This window comes from Mus caroli, chromosome 5 (assembly GCF_900094665.2).
Source record: "Mus caroli chromosome 5, CAROLI_EIJ_v1.1, whole genome shotgun sequence".
NCBI lineage: Eukaryota > Metazoa > Chordata > Mammalia > Rodentia > Muridae > Mus > Mus caroli.
Genome location: NC_034574.1, coordinates 85,518,311 through 85,534,151, shown reverse-complemented (window position 1 = coordinate 85,534,151; position 15,841 = coordinate 85,518,311). Strand labels below are relative to the sequence as shown.

Below are 15,841 nucleotides of genomic sequence, written 5' to 3'. Positions count from 1 at the left end.
GTCTGGTGTTTTATTTAAAGACTTGTCAGTGCTGACATATTTTGACTAGGGGTTAAGGAATGGAAGTCGTCTAGGGTGAAGACTTCCCCCATTTCTTAGCATCTGAAAACACTGGCCGAGTCCAACAGCATCATGAGATTCTCCCACAGTGCCGCTTTTAAATACAACTTCTGACTGCAAAATGTACCTGGGCTTTGGCTTGTCGGCTCCTCTCCAAACGCTGTGGTTATGTTTGTGCTCTGTGTTACTTTGGCTTACACTGAGGGGTGTTAATGAGAACACTGTATCCTGCTGTATTAACGTGGGGATGGAGAGGGGAGTGCTGTGTGTGTAGAATCGGGAAGCAGAAGAGGTTACTTTGTAAAGAATAGAGAGGAAACAACTGCTAGGAATAACATGGCTCTCCCCTGGGCTTTGCTTTTGTTCTTGTTTTCAATCTTCCTTCCCTGCTTGCTGTATCCCAGTGGCTTTTTTCTTTGCATGAGTTTGGCTCAGAAGATAGGCCTGTTCTCTTCTTTGGAGCCAAGTGCAAGTGCAGAAAGGCGTTTCTGATACTCTGCACACCTTCTGTAGACAGCTGAGCACTGACTCAGGGCCGGTGGCTCATGAGGGAGCTCATCTTCCCACGCGGGTATCACATTAGAGATGGCTGGTATAATGGAGGGGTGGCTGGGCCTGCCCAGTTCATTTGATGAGGAGGGAAGACAGAAACGCACGGAAGCAAATAACAGCTTTCCTGAAGCAAGTGGGACCATCTTAGGAGCTCACTGCTACTTGCCCTGTTTACCCATTTATTTGAAGTCTGATTCTTCACCTGTTGATGCTGGCAGTAAATTCATGTTAATCACTAACATTAGTATAGACTTTTAATATTTGGAAACTACAGGAAAACATTTAGTAAACTTAAAGTTTTTATTGAATCCGATCAAAAGTATATAGCTTTGGGATTTTTGCAGTCTTAAAATTAATACAGAAATGAAAAGTTAATTCTATGATACTATCTGGACCAGCTTTTTAAATTGTAAAATAAGGAACAAATATACAGTTCTTTTATACAGTGAAGTCTGTCCAAGGAAAACTACATTTTTTTCTCTTGACCTCCTGTGGGATCCCCATAGCATCTTTCAGATAAAGATTAAGATAGCGTTTCAAGCTATAGCTCGATGAAGTTTACAGCAGAAGCGACGAGTAAAATGGTGGATGCCATGACTGATGGAAGGAGCATATTGCCGGAGGATGCAGAGGGATGGGATTTCGGACCTGGAACCAGACCTGGAGCTGTTGAAAAGAACACACACATGGGCACATCACTCTGGTCTGTATTGGGGATCCTGCACCTGGAGCAGGCAGTGCAGTGCAGTGGTGTGAGCAGCAACAGCCAGGGGGAGAAGCCTCCTGAGATGCACTCAGCCGGGCACTCGGCACACACATGCGGCTTCAGGGTTTCAGGCTACGCTTCCAGGTGTCTCAGGGGCTCACTATCCTTGGTCTGTCTTTCTCAGAATAAACGATTTGTGTGTGTGTGTGTGTGTGTTTTAAATTTATACAGGCAGGCAAGACAATTACTTTTCATTCAGGCACACCAGAATTTCTTCCCAATTCTCTTTCCATTTGCTAAATCATGAAATGTAAAGTTTAGCTCAGTGTCTGGTTTCAAACCAAGACAGTGCTTGTGCTCAGTCACGGTGCTGGATCTGACTGCACCTTAAAGCACTGAGCCTAGCCATGGGCGGGGCGGGGCGGGGTGGGGGTGGGGTTTCTGCTGCCTCCCCATGAACAGGGCTTTCCTCTGGGCCAGCAGGGCTGTTGGGGTGGCTGGTTATATTGCTTTGGACCGTGGGTAACTTACACCTTGTCTAAGCAGACTGCATGGGGAGGGGGAGGTCTCTTGGGGGTTCCTCCGGCCCGGTAACCAGTCAGGGTTCGTACAGGAAGCCAAGAGAAGCAGCAGTGAGTTTTCTAGATTTTCAGGTCGGTTTGCTTGCCAGAGTAGCTGACACGCGCTCATGTGGCTAGAGGTGAAAGGGCAGGTCTATCCAGCCTCAGGATGCTGCGGCAGACGTGGTTCACAAGTGGGCAGTACTGCACTGAGAAGCAGTCCGGAAATTGTCCGGGGTGGGTACAGGCCCTGACAGTGGATTCCAATGGTTGAACTCAGGACCTACTAACTTAACTAACGTGAGCTAACTCCTACACTTAAGAAACCTACCTACCTACCTACCTTTCTCTCTCTCTCTCTCTCTCTCTCTCTCTCTCTCTCTCTCTCTCTCTCTCTTTCTTTCTTTCTTTCTTTCTTTCTCTTGTTGTTGTTTTGTTTTCGAGACAGGGTTTCTCTGTGTAGCCCTGGCTGTCCTGGAACTCACTCTGTAGACCAGGCTGTCCTCGAACTCAGAAATTCTGCCTCTGCCTCCCGAGTGCTGGGATTAAAGGCGTGGGCCACCACGCCCGGCTGAAACCTACCTACCTACCTTCCTTCCTTCTTTTCTTTTCTTTTCTTTTCTTTTCTTTTCTTTTCTTTTCTTTTCTTTTCTTTTCTTTCTTTCTCTCTTTCTCTCTTTCTCTCTTTCTCTCTTTCTTTCTTTCTTTCTTTCCTGTTGGGAGCTAGATCTGAAGTGCTGCTTGGGGTAGCCTTATACAGTGCTTACCCTCTGCAGTTTTCAAGTGTGCTACCAGACACACAAAACAAAAATCGCTTTCAGTGTTCATACAACCTGGAGCAGTTTGCCATATAAACCAAGTATATTCTGAAAGTTTTAATTACCACTAGACAGTTTTATCTACTGTCTGCTGCTGCTTCTCTCTGGTCTTATATGGACCAGTTTCATGCATGCCCTTAACCCAAATTTTCATATAGATTCTGTCTATTAACTTAGCTTTTATGCATCAAGACATATAACTATGAAATAGGTGCATCCTACTGCCTTTTCAGGGTGTTATAAAGGCTTAATGAAACATTATTTTGAAAAAGGATAGCTTGGGAGAACTGAAAATGTTCTAAATGCAGTCTCTAGAGAGTCTAGAGGGTAATGATCATTTAAAGGAAATGGGGCCGGGGCAGGGGGTGGTGGTGGTGGGGGGCTTCTGAAGAGATGGCTCAGTGGTTAAGAACTCGTTACTGCTCTTCCAGAGGTCCTGAGTTCAATTCCCAACAACCAGATGGCAGCTCACAACCATCTGTAATAGAACCTGATTCCCTCTTCTGGTGTGCTTGAAGACAGAGCACTCATATACATACTATAAATAAATCTTTAAATGAAACATGCCCTGATCACACCCACACCATGTCAGAATGTTATCACTGTTAGGATGCCTCAAATGCAATGCATGCAACGTCACCTTTTAATGAGAAAAAGAATTAGCTTGACAGTTTTATATTTCAGAGCATGCTTCAAAGAAAAGGAGGTATTTCTTACTAGGACTGTTGGCCTTTCCTCGACTTCTGTCTTTTACAACATAAAGAGATTCTGAGTTACTGCATTATATAGTTTATCCAGACTGGAAAACCGCCCCCTTGAATGTGTGTGTTTTCATTAAATGTGAAGTTTGTTTACCAAAAACCTTTTTTACTGTGTACTAAACTCAGACTGCCAAGCACAAGCCGCCTGTCTTTCTCTTACTGAGCGCTGGCACATCACAAAAGCCCGTGTCATCTCCCTACAGTCCTCTCAGGCAGAGCTGGCACCTCAAGGAGGCCGCTCCTGCCATCTGCCCTGCCTGGGGTGGCGTGCGGGAGTCAGGTAGTGAATCCATGTTATCATCAGAATCACTGCCTTTGAAACTCTGCTCCAGCTGCTGTGCTGTACTGACACCAGGTGTCTGCCTAGCCTTGGGAAACTGACATTCCCATTTTTCATTTGCTGATTCTAGGAGTCCAGAATAGATGGGTGTCGATCTGGCTCTCTTTTTACCCTCATCAGGCTTTAATCGAGCTCTGCAAGGACAATATCTACCTTACTGGGTTAGATGAGGCTAGTCTCTGAAAGCTTTCCAGGAGGGGTACAAGGCATTGTCCCCGGCCTAGTGAGGAAGCAAGAGCATGCTGACACGGGACTGATCCAGCATGCTGGAAGGCTCTCATTCCTGCCCTCCATAGTGTGTTCTTGTGTCTACAGACTCCCTACAGTTCCTGATGGTTCTGGAAGTGCAGCTGGATGCTCCTGCCCAGTATCAAGCCACCTACTCTTTCCTAGCAGCCTGCTCATACAGAAGGAGTTCGCAGCAAGTGCGTGTGTGTGGTGTCATCTCATCTTCTCCCCACCCCCACCCCCAACTCCTGCATCAAGATGAGATGTATAGGTCAGATTTCTTCCCCCAGTCCCTGACCGTAAAGAACTTAGAATTCATGGTCCTCCACCCCCCAGTGGAAAATTACCAGGCTTTTCATCCGGCAGGAGAGGATTTTCGTCTGTTTGTAGCACTTTAATTTCTAAATGAAAAAAAAAAAAAAAGATTTTCCATGAATGAAAGTGACAGTTTTTACTTTTTACTACTGTGTGATACATCCGATAGTTTGTGTCATCAGATTCTCCTCAGTCCTAAAGTGTGGAAACAGCTGTACTTTAGGATGGGAAAGGCTTAGGAAAGTGAAGTAATTGACACAAAGTTACCAGAGGCAGGCGGCAGAGGGGGACCGCTAACACAGGCAGTCTACAGAGCTCAGCTTAGAGGCTTTTTTTTTTTTTAAGATTTATTTATTTATTATATGTAATACACTGTAGCTGTCTTCAGACACACCAGAAGAGGGCGTCAGATCTCGTTACAGATGGTTGTGAGCCACCATGTGGTTGCTGGGATTTGAACTCTGGACCTTTGGAAGAGCAGTCGGGTACTCTTACCCACTGAGCCATCTCACCAGCCCTAGAGGCTTCTTTTCAGTCAGACACAGACTTAGACTATGAAGACCCCTGAAGAGAACACAGCGCAAAGGCAGGAAGTGATGTAGGGAGTGAGGAGTGCCCGCCCACTCTATTATCAACACTTGTCTGCATCAGGACCAAAGAGTTGCTGGTCCTGCTTTCTGTGTCTGTGCAGCTCTTGCATGGCCTGCGGTTTAAATAGACAGCAGTGTCTGGCAAAGGTCAGAATGATGGATGTGATTTAGCACATGCTAAATTCACTGGGAATGTAGCTCAACAGCAGAGTACTCACATAGCGTGCATAGCCCTAGGCTCAGTCCATCAAATAATTAAAAGAATAATTTAATATATAACAGATGACCATGTCTATAATTAACAAAATCTACAGAAAAAAAAAATTAGGTCACTATCTGATCCCAGGGGGAAGGCTATGAAGCACTGGGTTGTGGGCTGTGGTTTTGTACTCCTGTGAGGATACTTGCGACAAGGGCGGTCACATTTGAAAGATGGCAGTTCTGAGGCACAGAGGCATCATGACTGTTCAGCACTGTCTGATAAAATGTGCCCTCTGTGTTCCACCGTCCCCAGCAGCATAAAGTGCAGAGGAACTTCTGAGGAGCCTTGCCAGAGTCGCAGCTCACATCTCTGGCCACAATGCTTGCCCTCAGCTACCCCCATATATATATATATATATATATATATTTTTTTTTTCCTTTTTCAAGACAGGGTTTCTCTGTGTAGCCCTGGTTGTCCTGGCAGACCAGGCTGGCCTCAAACTCACAGTGATCCACTTGCCTCTGCCTCCCAAGTGCTAGGACTAAAGGCATGAGCCACCACAGCCCAGCACCTTCTTATACTTTTTTTTTTTTTAAATAAATACGCACTTCTGTGGTCTGCTCTGAAAAGCAGGACCATCTGTCATGGTAACTATTGTGGAAAACATCGAGGGAATGCAAGCAGTGGGGAAGAAACAGGAAAAGACCAGGTCACCCGTCACATGATTGTGTGCAAGGTTCTAAGACTTACTGGCATGTGACTCTAGCCTCACGTTGGCATTTTTTGCCTTCTAGTGTGCCAACCATTGTTTATCAGGAAGTAGGAAAAGTCCTGGAATTTTCTTTCCTAAGTAAGAAAAGAGCTTTCGTGAGCTCTTGACAGCACCCTACTGTACTGTGGCCTTGCGCTTTTGATGGCACAGCTCTGGCTCCATGACCCCTCACGATGCTCGTCCACAGCATACCAGAGTGAGTGGCACCTCACAGAGCTGTACCTGAACCAGCACAGTAGTGTGTTTTGTCACTCACAGGTCCCAGCTAACAGCTGTGAGCCTGTGTGCTTAGCCAGTCCAAGAGGCAGAATTTCTACAGAGCAACATTAGTTTAGGAGGGCCTGTCTCCTCTGCAACCAGGTTCCAGCAAGCCAGCCCTGAGCATGTGTCAGACAGCTAGCTGTCCTGCCCAGAGCCAGTGCTCCAGCAGCCTGGGAAAGCTGGCCCGGCACAGCTTCTACAGTCTACGGTCTTCTGCAGTAAACGCTGTAGATGTGACTGGCACACTGCTAAAGAGAAACCTTGATTATCATCCCATGCTAACTCACTCTGCAAGGCTGAGACCAGCTCGCAGGGTAAAGAGGAAATGGCCTTACCTGGCATTCTGTCAGGGTCAAGGTTGTTCCTACCTAAAAGCAGAAATAAATGCTGATTGGTGTTCACCATTTAGTGGCATTGCTAACACCCCTCCCCCACTTTGTCACCCATCAGTAGGTTGATCATAGATGAAGTTCAAATCTGTTAAGCCAGATTCCAGGAGCAGGCATCTATGAGTTAGTTCTCATCGCTCCAGGTTTGGCTTCTGAATGCAGGGCATCCATTTTTAAATGAAGCAGCACTGGGCTGAAGCTTGCCTCGTTTCACCCCACTCTCACTGTAGGTCCTGGCTCTCACTAGGACCCTTTGTTTTATACAAAAGAAATAGCGTGTAAATTATAAGTGAGAACTATTGCAAACATTGCACCAAATGCCTGAAACGCTGCATAGAACATTAAAAACAAAAAACAAAACAAACAAAACAACAACATACACCTCTCAAAAGTGACATCCCTGTGACCTACAGTGGCTTCATTCATCCCCAAAACTTTCTTAGTCCTAGAGCTCTTGTGTTTCCTTCCTAACTAGCTGATCTGACAAGAGTAAGAAAAACATAATGTATTTACCAGGTTAGCCCCTGGCCTTTTATTTCTAAGGCTAAGAACGTCCTTGTGTGCACAGGAGTGCCCAGGTCAGGGCTGGGAGGTAGATCCAATGTGGGGGCCAATGGCTGGAATCTGATTCTTGAAAGGCAGAGGCAGGAAGATCGGAACTTTAGGATCAAACCTACCACATAGCAAGTTAGGGGCCAGCCTGAGCTACATGAGATCCATTTACAAAGTAAGTCAAAATCTCAGCTTCCAAATTCACTTAGGTTTATGTGGGCCACTTAAGAAGCAGTGGGGGCAATGACGAGAGAAGGGGAGAGTTGTTAACACTGGAGTGTAATTTTTGGTGAGAACTGTGGCTCATCACTCAGGATAGCTCTGCAGTCAAGCGGGCAATTCTTCATTAAAGTTAAATCAATCCAGGGACAGCAAGACAGCTCAGGGGATAAAGACACTTGCCACCCAGACTGTGTCTTACTCTGGAACTCATACAGTGAAGGAAAGAGACAACTTCTGCGAGTTATCCTCTGACCTCCTCATGTATACTACAACGTGAGGGTGTCCTCCATTATATACACAAAGGGAGAGAGAGAGAGAAAAGAGAAAGGGAAAGAAAAAAAGAGTACAAGAGTAATGGGAAAGAATCTATCCCAAGTCTCTGACACAAAGTTTTATGTATTTGTGTATATATGTACATATGTACATATAAAAATTTATTTTATTTTTTAAAAGATTTATTTATTGATTTTATATATATATATATATATATATATATATATATATATATATATATATACACACACACACACACACACTGTTGCTGTTTTCAGACACACCAGAAGAGGGCATTGGATCCCATTACAGATGGTTGTGAGCCACCATGTGGTTGCTGGAAATTGAACTCAGGACCTCTGGTTGAGCAGTCAGTGCTCTAAAGCACTGAGCCATCTCTCCAGCCCCCTACACACACATTTATATGTTTTCTGGTCATATAAGCATTACATTACAATTGTAGAAACAAAAAATATGAAAAGTTATTGAGGATTAAAATTAATTAAAAAGCTCTGATCACAGATAATCTAACATTTTTGGCATTTGTTTTTAATTTTTTGCATATTTGTATATACATATATGCATTTTAATAGTTATAGATCCTTGTGTTATATCTTTTAAAAAATTACAGTACTAGGGATCAAACTCAGGTTTTGGGGTTGCTTTTTGCTTTTTTTTTTTTTTTTTTTTTAATTTTGAGACAGCCTTTCTCTGTATTCCAGGCTCCCCTCAAACTTGTCATCTTCCTGCCTCAACTTCCCAAGTGCTAGCATTATAAGTGGTACCACCACACTTATTTTTATATATTGATGGCTCAGTTGGTAAGGGACTTGCCACCTGAGTTCAGTCCTAGGAAAGCCACTTAGTAGATAGAGGTGAGAACCAACTCCCACGGGTTGTCTTCTGACTTCCATACATGTACTGTGACACACACACATACAGTAAATAATGTAATGAAAGAAATACAAAATAGGCTTCAAGAATGATCTTTTTCATGCATGCATGTGATGTATTTTGATCATATTCATCTTTTGTTACCCTTATTTCCCTTTCATGTGTGTTTGTGTGTGTGCATGTGTGTGTATGTATGCATGCACACATGAGTGTGCATATTAGTGTGTGTGTGTGCCCGCCCATGCACACATGCACTTGTGTGTACATGTGTGCTTGTGTGTACCTGGAGAACTGTATGCGTGCTAGTCCAGCACTGTTAATTTACATGTATTTTTAGCACTTTCTTGGACCTTTAAATGCTTTTTAAGGCCTAATTTTTAGGTTTGGTGTTTAATAATGTCAATATTATTTAATAATACCCAAGCCACATGGGTAGTGTGTGAATGTCACATTGTCCTCTGCGGGTCTTTGGCCCCTGATCAGCTCCAGTAGGACCTGGCCAGAGCGTACCTGAGCTGGGTCAGCTGCTGGGCAGAGCCACTGACTCATGGCTTGTCCACACCTGGGTATCTTTCTGACTCTGTGGGGCCTCTTTTACAAAAATGTAAGACTGGCTGGGGCCTGTGGGACAGGCCTGCAAATCCCTGCTCAGAAGGCAGAGGAAGGAGAACTGAAAGTTAAAGGCTAGAACTACAAAGTGAGTTCAAGGCTAGCCCGTCAAATCAGGCCCTGATTTTTTGGAGGAGGGCAGAGGAGGGGGTTGGTTGGTTGTGTTTGTTTTTGAGACAGGATGTCCCTATGTAACCTTATCTGGCCTGGAACCCACTATAGAGACCATGCTGTCTTTGAACTCCTAATAAATACCTGCCTGTCTCTGCCTTCTGAGTGATGGGGCTAAAGGTACACACCACCCTACCCAGCTCTGACTCTTAAAGTTAAAATTAAAATTAATAAATAAAATTAAAATTAAAATATTAAATTAAAAACACACATACACACACACACACAAAGAGGGCTGGCAATGCAGCTCAGTGATATAGCAGTTGCCTGGCACGTGTGGAACCTGACTCCAGTCCTTGTTCTGAAAACCAAAACCCCTGCTGGTGATGCTTCTAGCAGGAGGCAACAGCTTGACACTCTAGGTCTCTATGCTGTGCTAGTTTCCAAGTTATAACTGTGTTGAGGGTATGATCATTTTTAAGGTTAGTGATACATGTTCTTAAGTCTTAGAAAGTTGTTCCATTTTCAGAGGGGAAACCAGAAAAGGGGATAACATTTGAGAACTTGCCCCAGGGGCTGGGGGATATCTGGGCAATAGTGTGCTTACCTAGCTTGCAGGGGGCCCAGGGTTTGATTCCAGGCACCATGGAAAAAAAGAAAATACAAAAGTGTTCCAATAATCTCTCCATGACCTGAGAACTTTCCTACCCTAGCACTCTAAGACAATAACATCTTTAAAACAAAAAACAAAAAAAAACTGGGGGGTGGGGTGACTGAATGGATAGTGTCTGCCCTGCAAGCCTAATTCCCAGAGCCCACAGAAAAGCCAGGCAGGTGTCATAGCTAGCTATCATCCCTACACATGGGAGGTGGAGACAGGGCATCCCCAAACCTGCTGGCTTGCTAGCAGAATCGGAAAGCTTTGGGTTCAGTGTGAGAGATCCTGCAGTGCACACAGTGATCTAGAAGACACTTGGTACCAGACTCTGGCCCACACAGGTATGTGCACATGCATGCACGCACTCACATGCACAATGTGCCTGCACACATGCAAACAAGCAAACATGCACATATATGCACATTCACACAGAAAAACATCAATTTTTGTGTGTGTGTGTGTGTGTTCCCCTTGTGTGCAGGTGTCTGGTGAGACCAGAAGGCATCAGATCTGCTGAACTGGAATTACAGACAGTTGTGAGCCACCTGATGGCTGAGTCCTTTAAAAGAGCAGCAAGCCATCTCTCCAGCTCCATATATATATATATATATATATATATATATATATATATATATTTTTTTTTTTTTTTTAATTAAAAGCTCTGGAGTAAGTTAGGCTTTGGAATGTACTCATCAGATGGACGTGAGTACACCTGCTGCTCACAGACACATACAAAGAATGATCTTAATTTAGGAAAAATAAAGGCCATTTGTTTTTGCTTGGTCATACAAGTTTGCAGAATCATTAGTCACAGTGTTCTCTGCTTTCTGGGACGACCTAAGGACTGGCAGACAACAGGCACAGGGGATGTCGCTTTTTCTTTTTCTTTCTTTCTTTCTTTCTTTCTTTCTTTCTTTCTTTCTTTCTTTCTTTCTTTTCTTTTCTTTTCTTTTCTTTTTTTTTTAGAATTCAATCAGATAGATCAAACTAGTAGGCTAAGATGGGCTCTGGCTTCTCCTCACTTCTTACCACCCACTCATAGCTTGCAAAGCATAAAGTCCCAGGGTTTATGAGAATGTCTTACCAGAGTCTTCAAGCTTCTGACTGTCCATATCTAAGTCACAAACAAGCGAAATGCATTAGTTTTAACGAGAGATGGAAAGAACTGACCGTAAGGAAGCAGGAGCCCCATCTAGTGTCTGCAGCTAGTGAGAGTAAATGGTACCTAGACTCTCCGTGTGTGTTGGGTAGTGGGCTCCACACTTCTCTGGTGCCTCTACTGACATAAACCACCACAGAACTAGTCTCCTGGGAGTGTTAAATATCTAATTTGAATAGCTGCCTAAGGTCCTGTGCAATGGTCATAATTTGTGAATGCAGAGAGCCAGTAAGAGAGAGGGGCACTAGGTTAATCCTCAGGGTGTGGGGACTTAGAAAAATCTAATTACCCCATCCGTTTAGTCCAATGATTGGAGGCAAAATTAAGAGTAGACAGAGAAGCACTCTTTAGGGCACTGCATGATGTGGGGAGGCCATTGTTAATCGGACCCAGATGAGCTTCACACATGCCCTCCATGGCGTCTTCTGACCCTTTGACCAGCAGAACCCCTCCCCCACAGCACACAGAGAGTGAGGCTGGAGAGCTTAACTGTTGCAAACACTGGTCCTAATTCCTCACTAACCTATAGCTCATGCATGGCCTTATGGCTCATGGCCGAGCTGCCATGTCATAAAATCTCTTAGCTCACTTTCGAGATGGCTTGGACCTGTATCTTTTCACAGAGTAATCCCAATTAGCTCAAAATAAGTATAATTACTGTGTTCTCGACTAGGTTGATTATGCTCTGTGGATACACCAGACATCTGGCTGCCTGGGAGTGGCACATATGCTGGGACTTTTTTTTAATTTAATTTTTTTTCTTATTCACTTTACATCCTGCTCACTGCACCTTCCTGATCGCCGCCCCTACCCTCCCCCCCAATTCTTCCCATGCCTTCCCTCCCCTTCTCCTCTGAGTGGGTGGAAATTTTAATTTACCCTTGGATATTGGTGTCACCTGCACCAATACCAACAGACCTACACATACCCCACTGCCTTGAGAGGGCAGCTCTGCAGGTACCCCCTTCTTTACTCCCCAGAACATTCACTGCTCAGAGGGCCACAGAGCAAATGCAGTGGAGGAGGGCGTTTCCTAAAACGCTCCTCTGGATCGGTCACGTGATGTCCCCCTGAATCGGTCACGTGACGTGAGACGTTTCCCTCCCTCCTTTGGATCGGCCGGCCTGCCACTGCCTTCACTCAGGCAGGAGGTGTGTTTGCCATACAGGAAAGACCGACGGAACATCCTTGCTGGGTTGTTTGTAGAAGTGTGTACTCACCCGGGTTGTAGAGATACCTAGGGTCAATATATTCTGAAACACAAATACATTTTGATCCATGTTACTGTGCCCAGATGCAATGCCAATTTTATATATATATTGCTATATAATATATATATATTATATAGCAATGCTTGCTACGTAAGCATTCGAGCCATCCTAGTTTCAAGAAATATACAAAGTGTGGTTATAAGAAACAAGAAATTTCAATTCAAGGACAAGGCAAAATAGACTTTTTTTTTTTTTAACCTGAAGAATAATGCATAGAAAAGCTAGCCTGGAAGATAGCTAGCTAGTTTTCAAACATTTAAATGAACAAATAGTATTCGACATACTCGATAACGCTGAGCCTCAAAACACTTAGAATTTCCTGCGTACCTTCCCATCTGTCCCACCATCTCCTGGTGGATCTCACTTTTGCTATATCTTCCTACTTTTTCCCCCCAAGGAAGCTGAAGCAGATGCTGTGACAGCTCCGCCAAGCCTGAAGCCATCCAACCCACTCTTCTATGACTCTCTCTGATCTTACTTCCTGAGATGCCCAAATATAGGGAGTCTAGCTTTCTGCACAGGGGCCACATGGGAAATGGCTGGCACTGTGAGGGCCTTCACCAGTTCTGAAGCTCCTGTAAGGCGGGACTCAGTGAGACTGGCATGTTCCCCACCTGGGACAAACAGTATTTGAGAGTAGAGCCACAGGCAAAGATCGGGATGAGCAGTGTCAGCTCCCACAGGAAAATAAAAATGAGAGCGTGTCTTCAACCAGCCTGCTCCCGATTAACTCGCTTTGCAAAGTGCTCTGTGTAAGGCTGTTCTGCATCTCCCTTTAAAGTCACTGTAAAGTCTTAAGAAAACCAGCTTTACATAATGGAGACACTAGCTTCCAGAGTTGGCTATTTACACTAAGAAAAGGAGACAGGGAGACACTTGCCTAGAACTTCCCAGGGGCTTTCCTGAGTTTTCCATTACCTAGATTGCCTGGTGGTCTTCAGATAACATCAAAATGTGGGACAAGGTTTTGACAGTACAATTCTTTAATTAAAAGTGGGATGGTGATAACTTTGCAGAGAAATGGTGTGTTGGTCAAAGGGTTAGGGGCACTGGTCTAGGAGATGGAACGTTTATGTCCAGGGTATCCCAGCAGAAAGGGGGAAAGCACACTGTGAGACGCAGTGACTGTCCAGCCAGGTGTGACTCATCATGACCCAGTTCCACACCTTCCGTTAAAGCCTTTTCATACTAGAGATGAGCCCCAAACAAACTGCTCTCCCCATCTTTTTGGGGTATTGAGCAAACCTGGTTATCTTCCTACTAACTCTCAATTCCCAAATGTTGGCTTTAGAGTAGAGAGCTAATGGACTCAGAGCCACCAACATAAGCACACTTTAGCCAGGCATGGTGGCTCACGCCTTTAATCCCAGCACTCGGGAGGCAGAGGCAGGCGGATAGAAATCAGAAGAGTTCAAGGCCAGCCTGGGCTAAGAGTGAGTTCCAGGACAGCCACGGCTACACAGAGAAACCCTGTCTTGAAAAACCAAAAAAACAAAAAAAAAAAAAACCAAAAGCACACTTTAGTCTTAAGAGATGGTAGCTGATGGTACGACAGTAAAATGGTACGGGGTGTGTGTGTGTGTGTGTGTGTGTGTGTGTGTGTGTGTGGCAGTGGTGGAGTTTGACCCATAATTGTGAGGGGGAAAAACATACAAACAAATCAAAACTAATAAAATTCCCATGACAGAGATGATCTTCTAAATTCATCTTACCTGCATTCGCGATACAATTTTCTGTTTTTAGACCTGAAACACAAAGATAAAATTTTAGACATGACCTAAGTTTCAAATGATCTGTGGTTATTGGTAATCTAATCTGTAAATGCCTAGTTTCTCAGACCAATACTTTAATGGGATGTGAAATTTCAGGAACATAGTTTTATCTTCACGAAATAGCCACAAGCCTGTGATATGAACTGGCACAAGGCACACACCTTTTGAGGGATCTGGTTTTACTAAGAGATTACGTATAATGACCATGGAGGACCCTCACAGGGCTTAGCACTCTACATTCCAGTCTACGCCTATAACATTTAGAGAGAACAGTACTTGTCTAACTTGATGCTCTCTGAAGACAACAAGCATTACCCAGTCTTCGACACAACAATCCTCACTCCTTGGAGAAAGGGGTCTCAACCATGTTTTCAGGAACTTTTAACATCTGAGCAAAGATTCTCTTCCTATTCATAGAGAAAAGAGTTGGTATGTTCCCAAACACACCTCTGGGTGGGAAATGCTCTACAGTCTTGGGAGACGAGGGACATGGCATGAAACAGTCAGTGGTTCAGGTGGCTCCAGACACTACTGGCACGGTCGATGCCACAGGAAGTTGTCACCAATGCTCCAGTGCTTGTCCCTAGGCAAGACAGAGCAGGACTCTGCCAGCCTGCCTAACATTAGTAGGTCAATGAGAAAAATATGAAGATGTCAGCGTAAGCCATGGAGGGCAGCCCAGGTGCCCATGGAAGTCTGAATGGCTTGGTCTCCTCTCTGAATCTGTCTGATTCATTGATTTAATGTTGAGGTCTGGTTACCCTAGGACATGCCCCTTAGAGACCTGCTCCACAATGACTCTCACAATGACCCACATGCTCTTCTACAATCTACCTTCAAATCCCATATCATGTTTAGAATTTAAACCAGAAATGCAGGTGACTTGGTCTGATTTCCACATGTCCAGGATATAACAGGCCTGTTAGAATCTAGTTGATGGCCATGATGGTGCTGTCAATTTGAGAGAACCTAGAACAACCTGCGAGGTGGGCCTCTTGTCTGTAGTGGGTAATGTTAATTGCATCGCTTGAGATGGGGAGACCTGCCAACTGTGGGCAGCACCGTTCCCTGGCTAGCATCTTGGACGGTGTAAATGGCAAAAGGGGAAAGCATGCCTGCTGCCCTGACTTGCCCACCATGATTGGCTGTAGCCTGGAACTACGAGCTAAAATAAACTCTTCCTCCCTGAGATTGCTTTTGTATTTTACCACAGCACTAAGAGGAGAAGCTAAGCAACACTATAATGCAAAGCACACTCATTTAGCTAAAGCAGACTAAGACAGAACAGAGAACAGTTCTGGTGACTACTGTACAATTCCGTCCCGAGCAAGAGGTGGTGGTCCCACCTCGCCTGGAGTTTAATGGAAAATTAGGGAAAATGTGGATGATTCTAGATTTTCTAGGCATGAGGAGGCAAACAGACTAGGAAAACAGGAAAAGGCTGAAGGGATATGGGAAGTGAGAGAGACCTTCATCCTCACCTACATGGACTCACTTATTTGTGTCTGAGTTGAAGGTTTCCATACAGCTGACTAGATCATGCCCTCCATAGAGAAACTAACTTGTCATAAACAAGCCTGTTAAGACAGCTAGTTAGGCTGGAGAGATGGCTCAGCGGTTAAGAACACTGACTGCTCTTTCAGAGGTCCTGAGTTCAATTCCCAGCAACAGCATGGTGGCTCACAACCATCTGTAATGGGATCTGATGCCCTCTTCTGGTGTGTCTGAAGACAGCGACAGTGTACTCATAAATAAAATAAATAAAT

At 44.5% G+C, this 15,841-nt stretch overlaps 1 protein-coding gene across 9 annotated transcripts in view; it reads right to left on the bottom strand.

The window, feature by feature from the left end:
• Positions 1-29: 29 nt before the first annotated feature.
• The window catches only part of Art3 (ADP-ribosyltransferase 3), an 84,642-nt gene continuing 68,830 nt past the window's right edge, over positions 30-15,841 (bottom strand). For 5 of the 9 annotated variants that reach the window (XM_029477270.1, XM_029477273.1, XM_029477271.1 and 2 more), the window contains exons 4-11: positions 14,016-14,048; positions 12,253-12,285; positions 10,958-10,987; positions 9,823-9,858; positions 6,501-6,533; positions 4,373-4,426; positions 3,414-3,443; positions 30-1,278 (exon numbers count right to left, since the gene is read on the bottom strand). In XM_029477270.1, coding sequence (XP_029333130.1) covers positions 1,154-1,278; positions 3,414-3,443; positions 4,373-4,426; positions 6,501-6,533; positions 9,823-9,858; positions 10,958-10,987; positions 12,253-12,285; positions 14,016-14,048 — 374 coding nt within the window. In that variant the 3' untranslated portion in view covers positions 30-1,153. The remainder of the gene's footprint in view (positions 1,279-3,413; positions 3,444-4,372; positions 4,427-6,500; positions 6,534-9,822; positions 9,859-10,957; positions 10,988-12,252; positions 12,286-14,015; positions 14,049-15,841) is intronic. The other 4 variants (XM_029477274.1, XM_029477275.1, XM_029477276.1 and 1 more) reach the window with 4 other exon arrangements.